Raw genomic sequence first — 14,042 nt, forward strand, 5'->3', positions numbered from 1 at the left:
GGAAAAAAAAAAAAGACACTATGGGGATAATTAGGTAGTGGAATAGATTACCCACAGGGGTTGTGCAGTCTCCATATGGAGAATTTTAAGACCCGACTGGAGAAAGCCATGAGTAACTTGGGCCCTCCCTAAGTCCCTTCCACTCTGAATTATTTTGATAACTCTCAGGATGGATCTTCTCCATCTTCTCTGTATCATTTCCTCCATGTAATACAGTTCATATCAGTCTATGTATTTAAAGTCAGTGCTTATGCTGCTATTCACCCCACAGACCAGAAAAATGACATAAAAGGCTGCCCCCCTAGTTTTAACTAAACAAGATCGAAGACAACTTGAGCAAAAACATCACTAGACGGGGTGCGACAACATTTTTTTTTATTGTTTTAATACGAGTGAATAGAGTAAGAGATCTGAAATGTTGTAAAGCAATATACATACTGAATAAATAATATGCACAGGAGAGTCATGTCTACATTGTAACACTGGCTAGTATTCAGAATACTTAAAATAAATCCAGTGACATTGGATAAAGTCCATAAAAATGCTATCCTGTCTTCCCTTGTATGAAATTGTTCAAGTATAAAAAAATCCAATACAGTGTAAAATATTAAATTCCATTTCGGTCAAGAATAAAAATTGCAAGTATTGTAGTTTCACAGGACAATGTAAAGCAGCATTTTCTAGCAAAGGGGAAAAATAGTCAGTCTACATACAGATGAGTGAGAAAACGGCACTAGTGTATTTGAGAGGTCTACAGGAAAAACTAGTAGAGGGAAAAAGAATGAACTAGCAATATTTTATGTAAAAACCTAAAAAAGTGTTAAGAGTACCCTCATTCAGTGCACATACTGAATTTAAATAAATCCAAGTCAACATCCTTAGTTAATTAGGTTAATATTTAATATGCTACATCTAAGCCTACTAAATAATTTATGCCATGAGATGAATACATAATTTTACAGTGTCACATCTAAAGTTGCTTTCTTTAGAGCGCAGCATAGTAAAACTTTCAAAATAAATATTTCTTTTTAAATAGCATAACAATTAAGGCACAGTATAATAATCACATACCATTAACCCTTCAAGAACAGCAGTCTTGGTAACAAAAGTCGCCTTTGTGTACTGTATGTTTGCTAATAAATACTTTAAATATAATCCTGAAATAGATATTAAAATTGTACAAATGGTTTCAGAAAAGAAAATTCCCTTAAAACAGTTCTTAAAGGTTTTAATTCTTTAAGCTTCTTCCTGCCTTTATTCACAAGTTACGAATAGATGCAATAAATAGAAAGAGAAGGCTGTTGTAGTAAAGGGCTGATCCTATTTTAGAATCAGAATAGCTGACACCAGCAGTTAAAGTTTCCCAAAAGTGAAACAGGATGGGGCGAGGGATTAGGATGTGACAAGCTCATCACATGAGCACAAGTGATGTGTTCTGTCCAGAACTGTCTGTGTTATTGATTGTCTCTACAGCTGTTGCACCCCTTACTTCCACATCACTTGCTCCATAGTTCCACTCATCCAGAGGACAGAGAAGAAAATAACTTTGGTGCCTGTCCGCCATCTTACTAGCCGGCCATCTTCCTTGGGTTGTTCAATGCCCGTTAGTGAGACAGTGAGAAGGTACTATCTCACGAAGACAACTTCTGAAAGCTAGAAAGGACAATCAGTGCTTTAAGCTTGTTTCCTCTTAAAATGGATAAAGATTACATATTGCTGACTCAGTTTTTTCCCTGGTTCAAACTTTTCAAATAGCATTTTCTTACTTATAAAAGGCAGTTTTGCTTCCCTGATACTGTAAAAAGTACACCTTTGATTTTTTTGGTTCTTGTTTGTTTGTTTGAAAATATGAAGTCCCATTGCTACTTCTGCCACTCTTTCATGACAGTACAGTATTTTTTTTTTCCCATTTTCTTCTGGCTTGATACTTGAAACTAGACATGCCGCACTACCCCTCCCCTCTAACAACATGATTTGGACGCATACTGTATGAAGACAGTGGAATAAAAATCTTTAGTTTCGCAATAGCATCGCTTTCCTTAAAGCTCCTTAGTTAATATAAATTGTCTCTGATTAACTACTTATACTGGAAGGCTGAAAAGAGGAAGAGGAAGAAAGAGCTTCCTTCAGGAGTCCATCTGCTATTGCATACGGTCTGTCTGCAGCTGTTGGGGCTGGTACTGGCCAAAAGCGGCAGCGGCTGCAGCAGCCGTCCCAGGCGCTGCTGCGGTGATGGGCTGCTGCACCGCGTAGCCGTAGCCCCCCGCCGCCACGTACCCAGCAGCGGCAGCCGGCGAGGCAGCGTACGGGTACTGCTCGTACGCGGCGGCGGCGGCCGAGTACTGGGCATACGCAGCTCCGGTGTAATCGATGTAGGGTGTAGTGGAAGCAGCGGCTGCTGCGGGCTGAACGTGGGGAATTACCACTCCGGGCTGCACAAAAGCCTGCGGATAGACATAGTGAGCAGGAATCCTGTTGAAAGATGGGAGAGGGAGTTAGAGCTGGTACGCAAGTCAGCACATGGGGTGTCATAACCATACTCCGAACTAAAACAAACTCAATTTAGTTGTTGTTATGTGCATAGGGTTGCCACAATAACTAGACTCAATGGACCAATTATCAGTTCACTGGCCCGAAGAGATGCAACACTCCAAAGCACAGCATTATAGCTGAGTTAAATAGGAGTGTTTAATGTTGCTTGAGGATATTATGTTTAATGCTGTTAAAATCTTTAGAAGGACTGGCATTACTGATGTCAGTGTTAAAACAATTCTAAAGGAGTAAGCGTCATTATTCCATCTGGAAAATTGTGGAATTTGTTTTTCAAATCACCTGCAAGTCATTTTTATACCCTGCTTCTCACTTAACTACTCGACTCTTAGTAAAATTATTTCCTGCAATACTTTTATTATTAGTAACTGAGCAGTTTGACAGCATCACTATAATGAGTTTGACAATAGCCAATAAGGCAACAAAATTGTTGAACCCTGACTTTGGGTAAAGTCTTCTCAGGGACGGAGGCGGGGAGAGTGTATTGTGGCAACCCTACTTAAGTTGCTATGCAGACTCAGCACACATTAATTTCTCTGCAACCTCAGTCACCCTTATTAAAATAAGAAAAAAACCAACACAGGCGACAAAGGAGTTTAAATAAAGTTCACAAGTGTGGTAAACACAGCAAGAATCACACTTTCCAAACGAACGATAGTGCAGCTCACTCCGTCACAAGAGGCCATTGAGGGGAAGCTACATAGATGCTATTAAAATCCATAACAGTGACTCCTAAGTACATGTGCATCACACTTTTATAAAAGTTCATAAGGACACAAGGGTCAAACCTGTTTGATTATCAGGCCACTGATGTCCTGTTTGTGCCAGCTTGTTTATTTCTATGCAAGACATACAGCATAGAGTTTTTTGGGAGGTGGGCATAGGATTAAGTCTAAACAGATCTGGTGCTTAACAAAAGCAGAAAAACAATTTACAGGTCAAGAAATAACCATTCTGAACAGATCAGTACACACACTTTCTCATTGTTTCCAAGTCACAAAACTTGCTTCCTCAGCTTGTTTACTTAACCCTTCAGTTTTGAAAATTGGTTGTATCATTCTCTTAGCACACAAGTGTACAGACAAGTTAATGTGAGGGTTATTTTATCATATAATATGATTTTAAAAAATAACTCAATTCTTATTTTACATTCATAACCCTGTCTTGCATCTGGATTTCCACAGAGAAGTCCTTCGTATGTGCAACTCCTTTCCAGTCGGTGCATCTTTATGAATCAGTGAAAAACTGCTTGTGCAGATTTACTACTATTTCATACTGAACTTTACCTTTACAGACAACTCTAAAGACTGCACCAACCTTTTAGCGCACTGTAAGCACAGATGCAAATTGCAACGGTAAAAACTGTCCTCTTTTCTCCAAATTCAAGATCAAATGGAAAGTAGTTTTTTTGTTTGTTTTATTTTTAAAATAGCTTCAAGATTTACTTAAGTGGTCAACGAGGAAACATTTCAATCAGAAGGGATGCTGTCAACTAGATTCATAGCAAAACGTAGTTTAAAGTAAGTGATAGGCTTTAGAACAGCCTAGTTTTCTTCTTAAGAAAAAAAGAGCTCAGTTGATTAAATAGGATTATTAGCAGACAGAAATGTTCAGTTGCCGTGTTTAAGACATGAACACCACAATCATAAAAACCCAACATGTCAATGAAATTCATTTCCTACTGTGTGAAGGGAGAAATGGAAAAAAAAAAAAAAGAGTGACAAATAGGGATTGGGAAAGGAAAGAAAACATAAAACCATAAGTTGGGTTTTTAACACTCACCTAATTTATGAAGTGATTAGCCAGAAGTGCATTTGAAGCATACTTAAGCTGGCTCTGTGCATTTAAATACACATCATTACCTGAGCTCACCATACAAAATGGATGAGCATAAACAAGCATTTTGTATCGGTCACCAAGTACAATCCTAATAAATACAACACCACGTTTTTTAAGTATTAAGGAAAGAGGTATAAAACCAAATCTGAAGTCACCGAGAGCCTTTCCTGCATCATTTAGAGTCCATCTATAACCATAATCCATAAAGGAATCTTTACATACAGCATTTATGAAAGAGAGTAATTCTAATACAAGAGACAGTAAGCAAGCTTGTCTCGCTGCCTGTGTTGGCTTGAACTGATGTTACTAAGAATTTTGGAAGACATTAGGACACTGGGTCATATCCTTGAACAAGACAGAAAGATACATGTGCTCCTGCTTAAACTCTTGTGACTTGTTTTATTTAAGCCCAGAAACTAACAGGTGGTGAAGTTATGAAACATTATCTGTTTGCCACATCTTACCCTACAATAAACATAAACCCTGTGCAGGATCCTCACCATCATGCCATTTCACACATGATGATTGACAGCATAAGCTGCAGTTGGGCTATTTTTGATCATCTGTTGTGCTACAACTGTTTTGAGTCGAGTAAAATGGCTTTATATGGCCAAAGTAAATTTCTACCTACTGCAGAGGCCAGCACACGTAGATCTCAGCCATTCAGAACCCAACTGCTTTTAATGCTCTGCCAGGTCAAAAGCTGAAAAAGCAATTCCTAGTTATGCTGGATATCCTTATATCCTTAATTTTAAATGAAAGTTGCTGCTTTACTTTTGAGAGTGTGAGAATTATATACGGTTTAAGCTTTCTTTCCTGGCAGTAGTTTTTTATTTTGGAACATATACTTACTGTTTTCACGCTTTTGCAATAAAAGGGAAGCTGCATTTAACTTTAGTAGTAACTGTAGCTTTGGGGTATTCAAAGTTGAATGACATACACTCCTGCCATGTGCCTTAAGACCTTCATTGTTGTTGTAACAGAAGATCTGTGTTTAACTAAGACCTCAAAAATAATCCTACAAGCAATAATAAAGCGAAAGCTAATTGTTTCAAAGGAAAGAAGGGACTTTCTAGACTAACGCAGAGAGCTCTGGCATACAGAAATTCAGCAGCAGGAGCGCATCATTGACTCTCAACATTAAATTCTTGTGAAAGTAGATATTTAACTTTCAACAAAATGTTTTGCTTTGGCTCTTGCATGGCATTACCTGATTTTGTAAGCATAAAGAGTAGATTTTCACCAATGCACAGCTTTCCTTATAGCAGAAATAGGTTGCCTAAACATCAAGACATACAAGACCCTTAATATGTTTCCTTTTAAATTTGTACCTGATATTTTAAGAAGATGTTTAGCATTCTGCAGGTTAACGTCTGTCTGTTCCTGCTTCATTCCCTCTCTCCAGATTATCCATATTCTAGTATTATACAGGTCTTTTGATTATAAACTCAATAGAGGGCTTTCCCTTCTCTCTTAAGAAAGGCAGAATTGCCTAACTCTTGGAAGATAATATCAAGCAGGTGGTATCAATTCATTATAATGAACTTAACTCTGGATTTAACCCTGGCCTTACTAAAACCAGTGGGGATGTTCTCACTTTGATCGAGGTACAAGTTTCAGACAGAAAATGAAAGGGAAAAAAATCTCCCCAACAGAACAAGTCATATCCTACACCAATACCTCTGTATAACCCCATATTTTCCCACCAATATTAAAGTAAAAATTACATAAGCAAAATGAGAAAAACTATCTTAGGAGGCAAAGTCATCTTTCCCCTCCATAAACCCCTACTGAATTCAGAGATAGTATTTTAATAAACAATCCTGTATTTAATAAACAATCCTAAACAGAGCTGTATAGATAACCAGTCCTGTGATCAAACAGCTTTCTATGAAGAACACCAACAGTAAGATAGATGCTGAATGTAAAGAGCAGGGAGAAATGTCATTTGGTGGATGAATTGATCTCTGCAGCACTGAATAAAGAATAATTCCCAGCATTTTAAATGCTTCATGCATTGAAGCTAATCTAGTTTCTGGCTCCCTCCACCACAATAACATTGTACTTAATTCAGAATATTGTACTTCTGCATCTTCTCAGTAGAAGTAATACAACATAATCCAATTATTTTCAGTTTCTTATTTGGTAGGTGGGGAATCATATCAAAATGCACTGACCATACCAGAATATGGCAGCACCTCACTAATTTGCACTCTGGTAGGAAAAAAAAAAACCAACCACAAAACATTTGGAGCTTTTGTGTATGGATTAGAAGAGTATTAGTAGTGAATCACCACTACGACCCATTTTACACAGCGTATCAGTGAAATGTGCTTTTAAAAAACTGCACGGGAGGAAGAAAAGCTTTAAGGTGACCATACATTTCAGTACAATCCATGTAACATCACCTAAAAGCAAAGTCCTCAAGAAAAGTAGATTCAAGTAAGCACTGAAAAAACCCCTCTTATTGTCAAGGCATATAGTGAACAAAGATGCTCATTCTTCCTAACGAATGCTGTTCTTCTTAATCTGAACTACATTCTTTAGAAAAATTACAAGTCACTGGAAATTTTGAGAAGGAAGCAGGATTAGTAATCTCCTTTTTTTGCACATGGTAAAAGAAAGGCAAAAGCCAAGGATTAAAAATGACCAGTATCCCATATACGTGATCCTGCGGCCAATATTCCTCTTCTTCAGATTTACGTACATTGCATTAGAAATAAAACCCTATTCAGCCTGCTGGAAGAAAAGTCCCTGACCTAAACACGATTTACATGATCTGTTTTTGGCTCTGGGTAAGGAAAGCAAGGAGGAGCCCCTACGTTTGCACAGTCCTTTAAGCAAGGGGTTGCCACAGGTTCGCCTTTTCTGTTGCGCTCAGCAAATACTCAGTCTCTCAGCGGCTGACCCCTGGGCAGTCCACTGGTTCCTCTTTGCAACAAGTGCTTTAACAGCTCGGGAGACAACGCGCTCCACCTCCTGCCTATCTTAGTGCAGGCACTGTAAACTGATCACTGCATATACATTGTCACTGCCTCACGCTTCAAAGAAGTAAAACAAAATACAGAAGGGAATAATCATAAGAATACAAAAAAAGACAAAATTTTTCCCACAGCCTCCCCATGTGTCTCAGAAGAATCCACATTCTCTTTTAAAAGTATGTGAAGTTTCTAGGAAAACTTTTTCCTACGGTTTTGAGGACAGGAACTGTTTCCTACCATTTTTACAAGCTTTGCTTAGTAACAGCTAGGTACAATATTCTAAAGCTATTCTAGTCAAATAAACAAAATACATTTGTGACGCGTTTTGCCTACCTTACTGTTAGCTTACTCATTAATTAGCAAAATGCATTATTTTGCAATGAGTTTCTCAGTCAGTGTGCATTAGTGAAGTGACACTGTATGGAAAGTTTAAAGCAGACTTCACCTCCTAATTTTATGCCTATAAGAAGCAAGAGTTAGATCTGCTTAGGAATAGTATACTCAAGTAAAGGATAATTGCGCTACGTATTAAAGACAGATCGAAGGGAAAAAAATCTCAAATTAGAAAGCCCAAATGGACGCACATTGTTAATAAGGAGCTCCACACCCCTCCCAAGAACAAACCCCCCCAAAAAATTATGAACATGCAAGCAATACGTTGATTTACTTAAAAATCAAGAAGTCACACAATTTAGCACTCACTACAAAATACGGTTAAAAAAAAGTCACAGGCTACAGCTTGAAAGCAAGGAAAAAAAAAAAAAGGCCCTTTGCTCCCCATGGCAAAGTCACTCCTCAACACCAAAAACAACATTAAAGAGACCCCCCCCAAAAAACTTTCACTACAGCTCTTTCAATTAAATAAAAGCACACAGTTTAGCTATCAACACCACTTCATTACTGTAATAAATAAATAAAAAAAAGCACACGGAGGTCTATTGACTATATGAAAAAACATACATGCATCGTTAATCACCATTTTAGCTTGTTTGTGTTTGAGTCTACTGGTTACAGAGTTTAATTCCAAACAGAACTATTCCACCTCTTATCATCATATCCTTCTGATCAGTTATCTTAACTGTAAACGATCCCTGTCAGATTAGAAAGAGATAAATAACATTGAGTCAAGCTGAAAAAAGAGAAATGGGGCACAGCAATCTTGCATCAAGTCATACCTCCTTGTTTTACCATAGGGTCATACGGGACTGGACTGCTTAGGTGGAAGGGACACGTCCCACACAACTTGACTCAGCTGCGGCATTTAGAACATGACCGACAAGGTGAGCGCATTTACGGGTATACATGAAGTCTGAGAACTTCAGCATTGCTGGTGAGTTTATAAGGCTGCTACTGCAAGAGGCCTTCAAGGATCATACTTTTTCTTTCCTTTTTTTTTTAAAAAAAATTTTTTTCCTCCCCTATTTGAGGTCCCGCTGAACAGACTTACCCAAAAGGCCTCTGTATGAGAGCTGGATGAAGCTGCTGGACGCCAAAGGCAAAACCTACCAACAAAAACACATCACATTCTCTGTATGGGTGTTCCTCTGGCCACTTATTTACGCCATATGTACACACGCACCCAAACGCAGAGTAACAGCCTTCACTAACAACCACCAGTGACGATGTCTGGAAGGCTGCAGAACCACAAATTGGAAAGCAAAATATATCAATCCACACATACACGCACGCACACGCATGCATAGAGAACTTAAAGCACGTGCTTTCCTAGAGATGTTTAGAACAACTTTTTCTGAATGACAAGTGCAAGGTTTTCATCCACCTTTCATTTTGTGCTCCATTCTGGTCCCTAACTTTAGCCTCTGAAGGATTATATGGTCCTTTCTATTAATCAGCGTGCTTATGTACTGAAATTCCAGCCATCTCTACTCATGGGGACTGAGAACGGGGGTCAAATCCTAACTTTGTTTCTGCTCTTCAGGCACCCCAGGCATAAAAGCCTTCTTTCCTCGGTGGGCACTTAAGGACAAGGGTCCCTCAGGCTAAGCGCACGGGAATTCAGAGCAGCCTCCTTTAGAGCATGAACGTGGGGGCACCCTGCACTGCTGTCTCCCTTGCTGCAAAGCAGCAGTTTGGGAAGCGGCTAGGACGTCAGATTGGCTCAGATGTGGTCTTAGGAAGAGCCGCTTCATTTTGATGTCTGCATAATAGCTCCCATCTGTTTGAGGCGTTTGCATTAAGATATTGTTTGTATTAATAAGACTGCACACATTGGAAGCGATTAATTCCTAGGCCAATCTTTCCCTGCAATGATACTGTAAATGGTCAGCGCTACCACATTCCCAGCAGTAGGAACAACCCATGAAACGTCCGAGCTGTGGAAGTCTTCCTGGGGAACTGCAGATATTTTAGCTCTGATTGCTTCTGGTTTTCAAATGAGGCACTTGGACCTAATAGCCAGAAAGTTACTACACACTGCACTTAAAAATCAAAACCAAAGCACACCCGAACACTGAGCGTGCTTCAGGGAAGTGCCAGACTTTTTAGAAGTTTTACTCTCCTCAGAAGCCTGAGGGACAGAGAGAAAAGCCGTTCAGGGCCGCTTCCTCACCTGGCTGCATTATCCGCGGCTTGGCACCCAGGTACGCCAGGTTCACGTTGGCTTTCCTGCCATCGATGATGGGGTTGGGATCTTTACAAGCCCTTTCAGCAGCAGCTCTGTCAGCCATGGTGACCTTAAGGGGCGATGCTGCGCGTTAGATCCCTTTCCAAAGGCGGGGAAGGGGCGAGAGCCTCTCGCCCGGGGTAGCAGCAGCAGCAGCGACCCCGCTGCTCCCCGGGCGGCGCTGCGGGAGAGCCGGGGCGGACGCGGGGGGCCAGGGGAGCGGGACGAGGGGGACGAGGGGGGCCAGGGGACGAGGCGGGCTGCGGGAGCGGCGGCCGGCCCAGGGCGGAGGGCGCGGAGCGGGCTCCGCCGCCGCTGATAAACCCCGGCGCGGCTCTATCAGGCAGCAACAGGCGCGCCGGCGGCGCTGCGAGAAATTAGGCAATTCCACCCCCAATCTCCTTTTTCAGTAATCCCTTCCCCCCTCCTCCCCCCCAACCCGCCCTCCAAACTCGCCAACAGGGAGAGAAAAAAGGAGAGAGAAAAAAAAAAAGGCAAAAAGCCAAACTGCCCGGCACCCCCTCCCGATCGCCGCGCCCGGGGCTGCCCGGCTCCCTACAGCCACCCCCGCGGCAGCCTCCCCACGATGCCCACGCAGCCACGTCCACCTGCGCCCCCTCCCCGGCCGCCTCCCCCGGCCCCCCGCGCCCCGGCACTTACAAAGCCGTATCCCCGGGACTTGCCCGTCTGCCGGTCGGTGATGACCACCGCCTCCTCGATGTCCCCGAAGACCTCGAAGTACTTTCGCAGGCTGGAGTCGGTGGTGTGGTAGGGCAAGCCCCCGACGAAGATCTTGGTGTAGGTGGTGTCCTTCTGCGTCGTGTGCATCTTCCGCCCGGCCCTGCGCGCCGCGCCGCGCTCTGCACCCACGCGTGGCCGCCGGGGCGTGCGGGTCCTGGGCGGCGAGACCCGCTTCCAGAGTCAGCCCCGCTCTTTGTGTTTTTTTTCTTTTCAAAAAAATTTTTTTCCTCCTCTCTGCCCCCCCTCCCCCGCTCCCCCCCTCCCCCCCGCGTTTTCCCCCCGCCACCCGGTACAATGCAATTCCCTTTTGCCTTTGCAAACCCAGCTTCCTCCTCCTTCAAGAGCGGAGCCCCGCAGCCCCCGGAGGTTTTGAGGTAGGTACCGGCAAAAGGAGGAGGGGAGGCCGGGCAGCAGCCAGCCTGGCGGCCGTAGCGCTGGAAACCAGCAGAAGCAGCGGCTGGAAGAGGAGCGCAGGGCCCGGGCGCTAACAACTGAGTGGCCTCCCCCCCCTAAAAGCCACCGGGTCGGGCACTCTCGGTTCCTCCTCCTCCTCCTCCTCCTCCTCGCAGGGGCGGGGACGGCGGCAGGGCGGACCCCGCGCTCGGCCGCGGCCCAGCCGGGGCTGGCACACAGCTGTTGGCAACAGCTGGATGGTCATCCCCCCGCCTCCCTCCCCGTACGGCGGGAGCCGGCCCTTGGAGCCGTCAGGCAAAGGGGCTGCTTCAGAAGCCCCCCGCGGGGAGGCTCGGTACCCTCCGAGGCAGGTTTGCCCCGGGCTTGTGCAAATAAGGGGTGCCGGGAGGCAGGGTCTTGTGGGGTCACCGCTGCCCGGCCAGCTCACTGGGAACTGGCAGTCCTCAAATGTTTCTATCCCTCCCGGAAGGCTTGTGGTGAAACCCCTGTCACCCTCACTTACCTCTCTCCCCAGGCTAGCAAAGCTACGGTGCCGCAGCACTTCCATTATTATTGTTGTGGTGATGGTGGTTGTGGTTCTTGTTATTGGTTTACACACATAGAATGAAAAAAAAAAAAAGGTGAAACTGCTTCCCTTGTTTTTCTCTTCTCTTGCTGCCTCTGCCCTGTGCTGGGTCTGGGAAGGATACAGAGGAACAAAAAGAAAGGGACGTCTGTATTCTGTGTGCCTGTGTGACATAGAGAGGCAGAGGACTGTGGGAGCTGGGGGGAAGGGAGACTCACAGGGAGACAGGAAGGATGGGAGGAAGGTTAAAGATTGGGGAAAACAGATGTGCACATGTGCACAGACTTCTAAACCATTCCCTTGTGGTCCCAAAGTCTTGGTAAGTACTGGTGCCTCTTTTTCCTCTTTCTCCTACTTCCTCTGTCTGTTAGACTTTTTCCTGTGAAGTCCCTTTCTCCCTTAGGAAAAAGAGCAGTGCCTCAGTTGCAGGAGGGACTTTCACAAAGCTCTTCAGCCCCTCTGGTACCAAACGTTAACCGTAATGACAACACTTAGCCCTAAACTTAGGCCCTGCTTGCCCCGCAACTAAACTTGGCCCCATTTGATTTTTTCAGCAATCTTTGTCCTAGTTCTAATGGCCTGTACAATACTAGGCCACGCCGCCACTAAGCCCTGCTTGATCCTTCAGGCTCTCCAGATTAAATAATTTGGTTTAATACCTTAGGACTAACTCAAGTTGAAGCTTAGCAACGCTAGCAGGATCCAGACGCAAGTGTTGCTTTTCTGCTCAAGGTATGACAAGCCCTTAACCCTGGCCTGAATCCAGTTAGGCCAGCTAACTCTGCCCCAAAATTTCTCCCAACGTGGCTCTCATGTTGGTCTGGAACATTGTGTTAAACCTGACGCTCCAGCTGCTTCTGTTCCAAGGGCTAATCGTAACCTTAAACTCTGGCCCAGTGACCTGAACTTAAACACTAGCACAACTAAAGGTGTCAGCACTCAGTAGAGCACCGCGGCACACAAAACGCTTAGGAATACATTTAACTTCTCAGCCCCTTGTGGACCTGAAAGGTGAACTTCACCTAAAACCAAACATAGCCCATCCCATCACATTTCTTTTCCCTTGCTTTGCCCGGCATTCCTGCACGTCTTGTGGCATCGGCAGGAATGGTGAATTAGTCTAGTTTTGCAGTCATTACACAAACTCCAGTATTAAGACCAGAAAAACAACACTTGGTTATCCCAGAACTAATGGCAGGTGTATTTAGGAGTTCGCCTCTTTCGGCCCAAGTGGAAGATTGATGACTGACAGACCCAAACCCAAATCCTAGCCTTTTGTTCTAACAGCAACAGCAGGTCTTCCAGGATCCAGAAACAAAACCTAACTTTCTACATCTGTGTTCCAACGAAGGGCAAACTTCTTGCATTTATATAGGGTTCATCAGGCAGCCCTTGCTCTAATCTGAGTCCATCTGTCACAAATCCAAACACAACCACAGTACTATCATTGACTTGAGGATGCATTTCTTAATTAAAACCCCTCAGCTTATTTCCCTCGGATGTCTCTAATCTTCTTACTATTTTTGCAGCCTTTACAGGTTTCTGTAATGAACAAACCTCTTCTGGTCCTTCTCTCATAAGGCGCAAACCTGACTGCAACCAAACGTAGCCTTAAACTGAGAAAGGTAGCCCCCACAGCAATAGACCTAACTTGCACTACAAGACTTCATGCTACAGGTCTACAGACCCTACAAGAACTGAAAATACATCTTCAGCCCAAATTGTTACCCACTAGACTTTTCTGTGTGCCAAACCTCATTGTATTTCAGTAGCACCTACAGGATTCACACATAATATCAGCAGTCCTTGCCTTTCTTTTCCTAACCTTAAGCTGAACCATAACTGTCACTGGTACCACAGCCACTGCAAACCCCAGTGGTCCTGGAACCACAATTCTGTAATCTCATTTCTCTCACACCCTAATCCGAATCTTCAACCGAACCATAGTTCAGAGTTCAAAGAGGTGACACTGCTGTCATGTGACTATCCTGCACAATCTCACTAGTACTGTCCTCCTTGTTTGGTATTCCCTAGAGGATTAAGATGGTCACGCAATTCTCCATCCAGTTCACTCTCAGCTCTGTCCCTAATTCAAACACTAACTGCAGCCTTAACACAAGAATTGTTACTGCTACGATCCAAAGCATGTGCAGTACAGTTTTCATCCTACTCTGGCAGGCTAACATATCCTCTTTTCTGAAACCAGGAGTGACTCTAGCCATTAACAGATCAAAATATATCCTGTAAGCTATGCTACAACTATTCTACTCCTGTATTAGCATCCTCAATTTAAGATGGCAATCCCAATAAAATTCAGGAATAAATACAG

General features: G+C 43.5%; 1 protein-coding gene across 1 annotated transcript; it reads right to left on the minus strand.

Moving 5' to 3' along the window:
• Positions 1-358: 358 nt before the first annotated feature.
• Positions 359-10,990, minus strand: RBM24 (RNA binding motif protein 24). The gene is made up of 4 exons (XM_064443609.1): positions 10,654-10,990; positions 9,940-10,063; positions 8,818-8,872; positions 359-2,472 (listed from the first exon to the last, which is right to left on the minus strand). Exons 1-4 carry the CDS (start codon positions 10,819-10,821, stop codon positions 2,142-2,144), a joined length of 678 nt encoding a protein of 225 aa, XP_064299679.1. The 5' UTR covers positions 10,822-10,990; the 3' UTR covers positions 359-2,141.
• Between the last annotated feature and the right edge of the window lie 3,052 nt (positions 10,991-14,042).

Source organism: Phalacrocorax carbo, chromosome 2 (genome assembly GCF_963921805.1).
Source record: "Phalacrocorax carbo chromosome 2, bPhaCar2.1, whole genome shotgun sequence".
Classification (NCBI taxonomy): domain Eukaryota; kingdom Metazoa; phylum Chordata; class Aves; order Suliformes; family Phalacrocoracidae; genus Phalacrocorax; species Phalacrocorax carbo.

Coding starts and splice junctions, on each gene's coding strand:
- RBM24 (XM_064443609.1), bottom strand. CDS start 10,821: ATGCACACGACGCAGAAGGACACCACCTACACCAAGATCTTCGTCGGG. Junction 10,064..10,653: donor AGTCCCGGGGATACGGCTTT/GTAAGTGCCGGG, acceptor TCGCCCCTTAAG/GTCACCATGGCTGACAGAGC. Junction 2,473..8,817: donor CTCATACAGAGGCCTTTTGG/GTAAGTCTGTTC, acceptor ATCTTTCAACAG/GATTCCTGCTCACTATGTCT.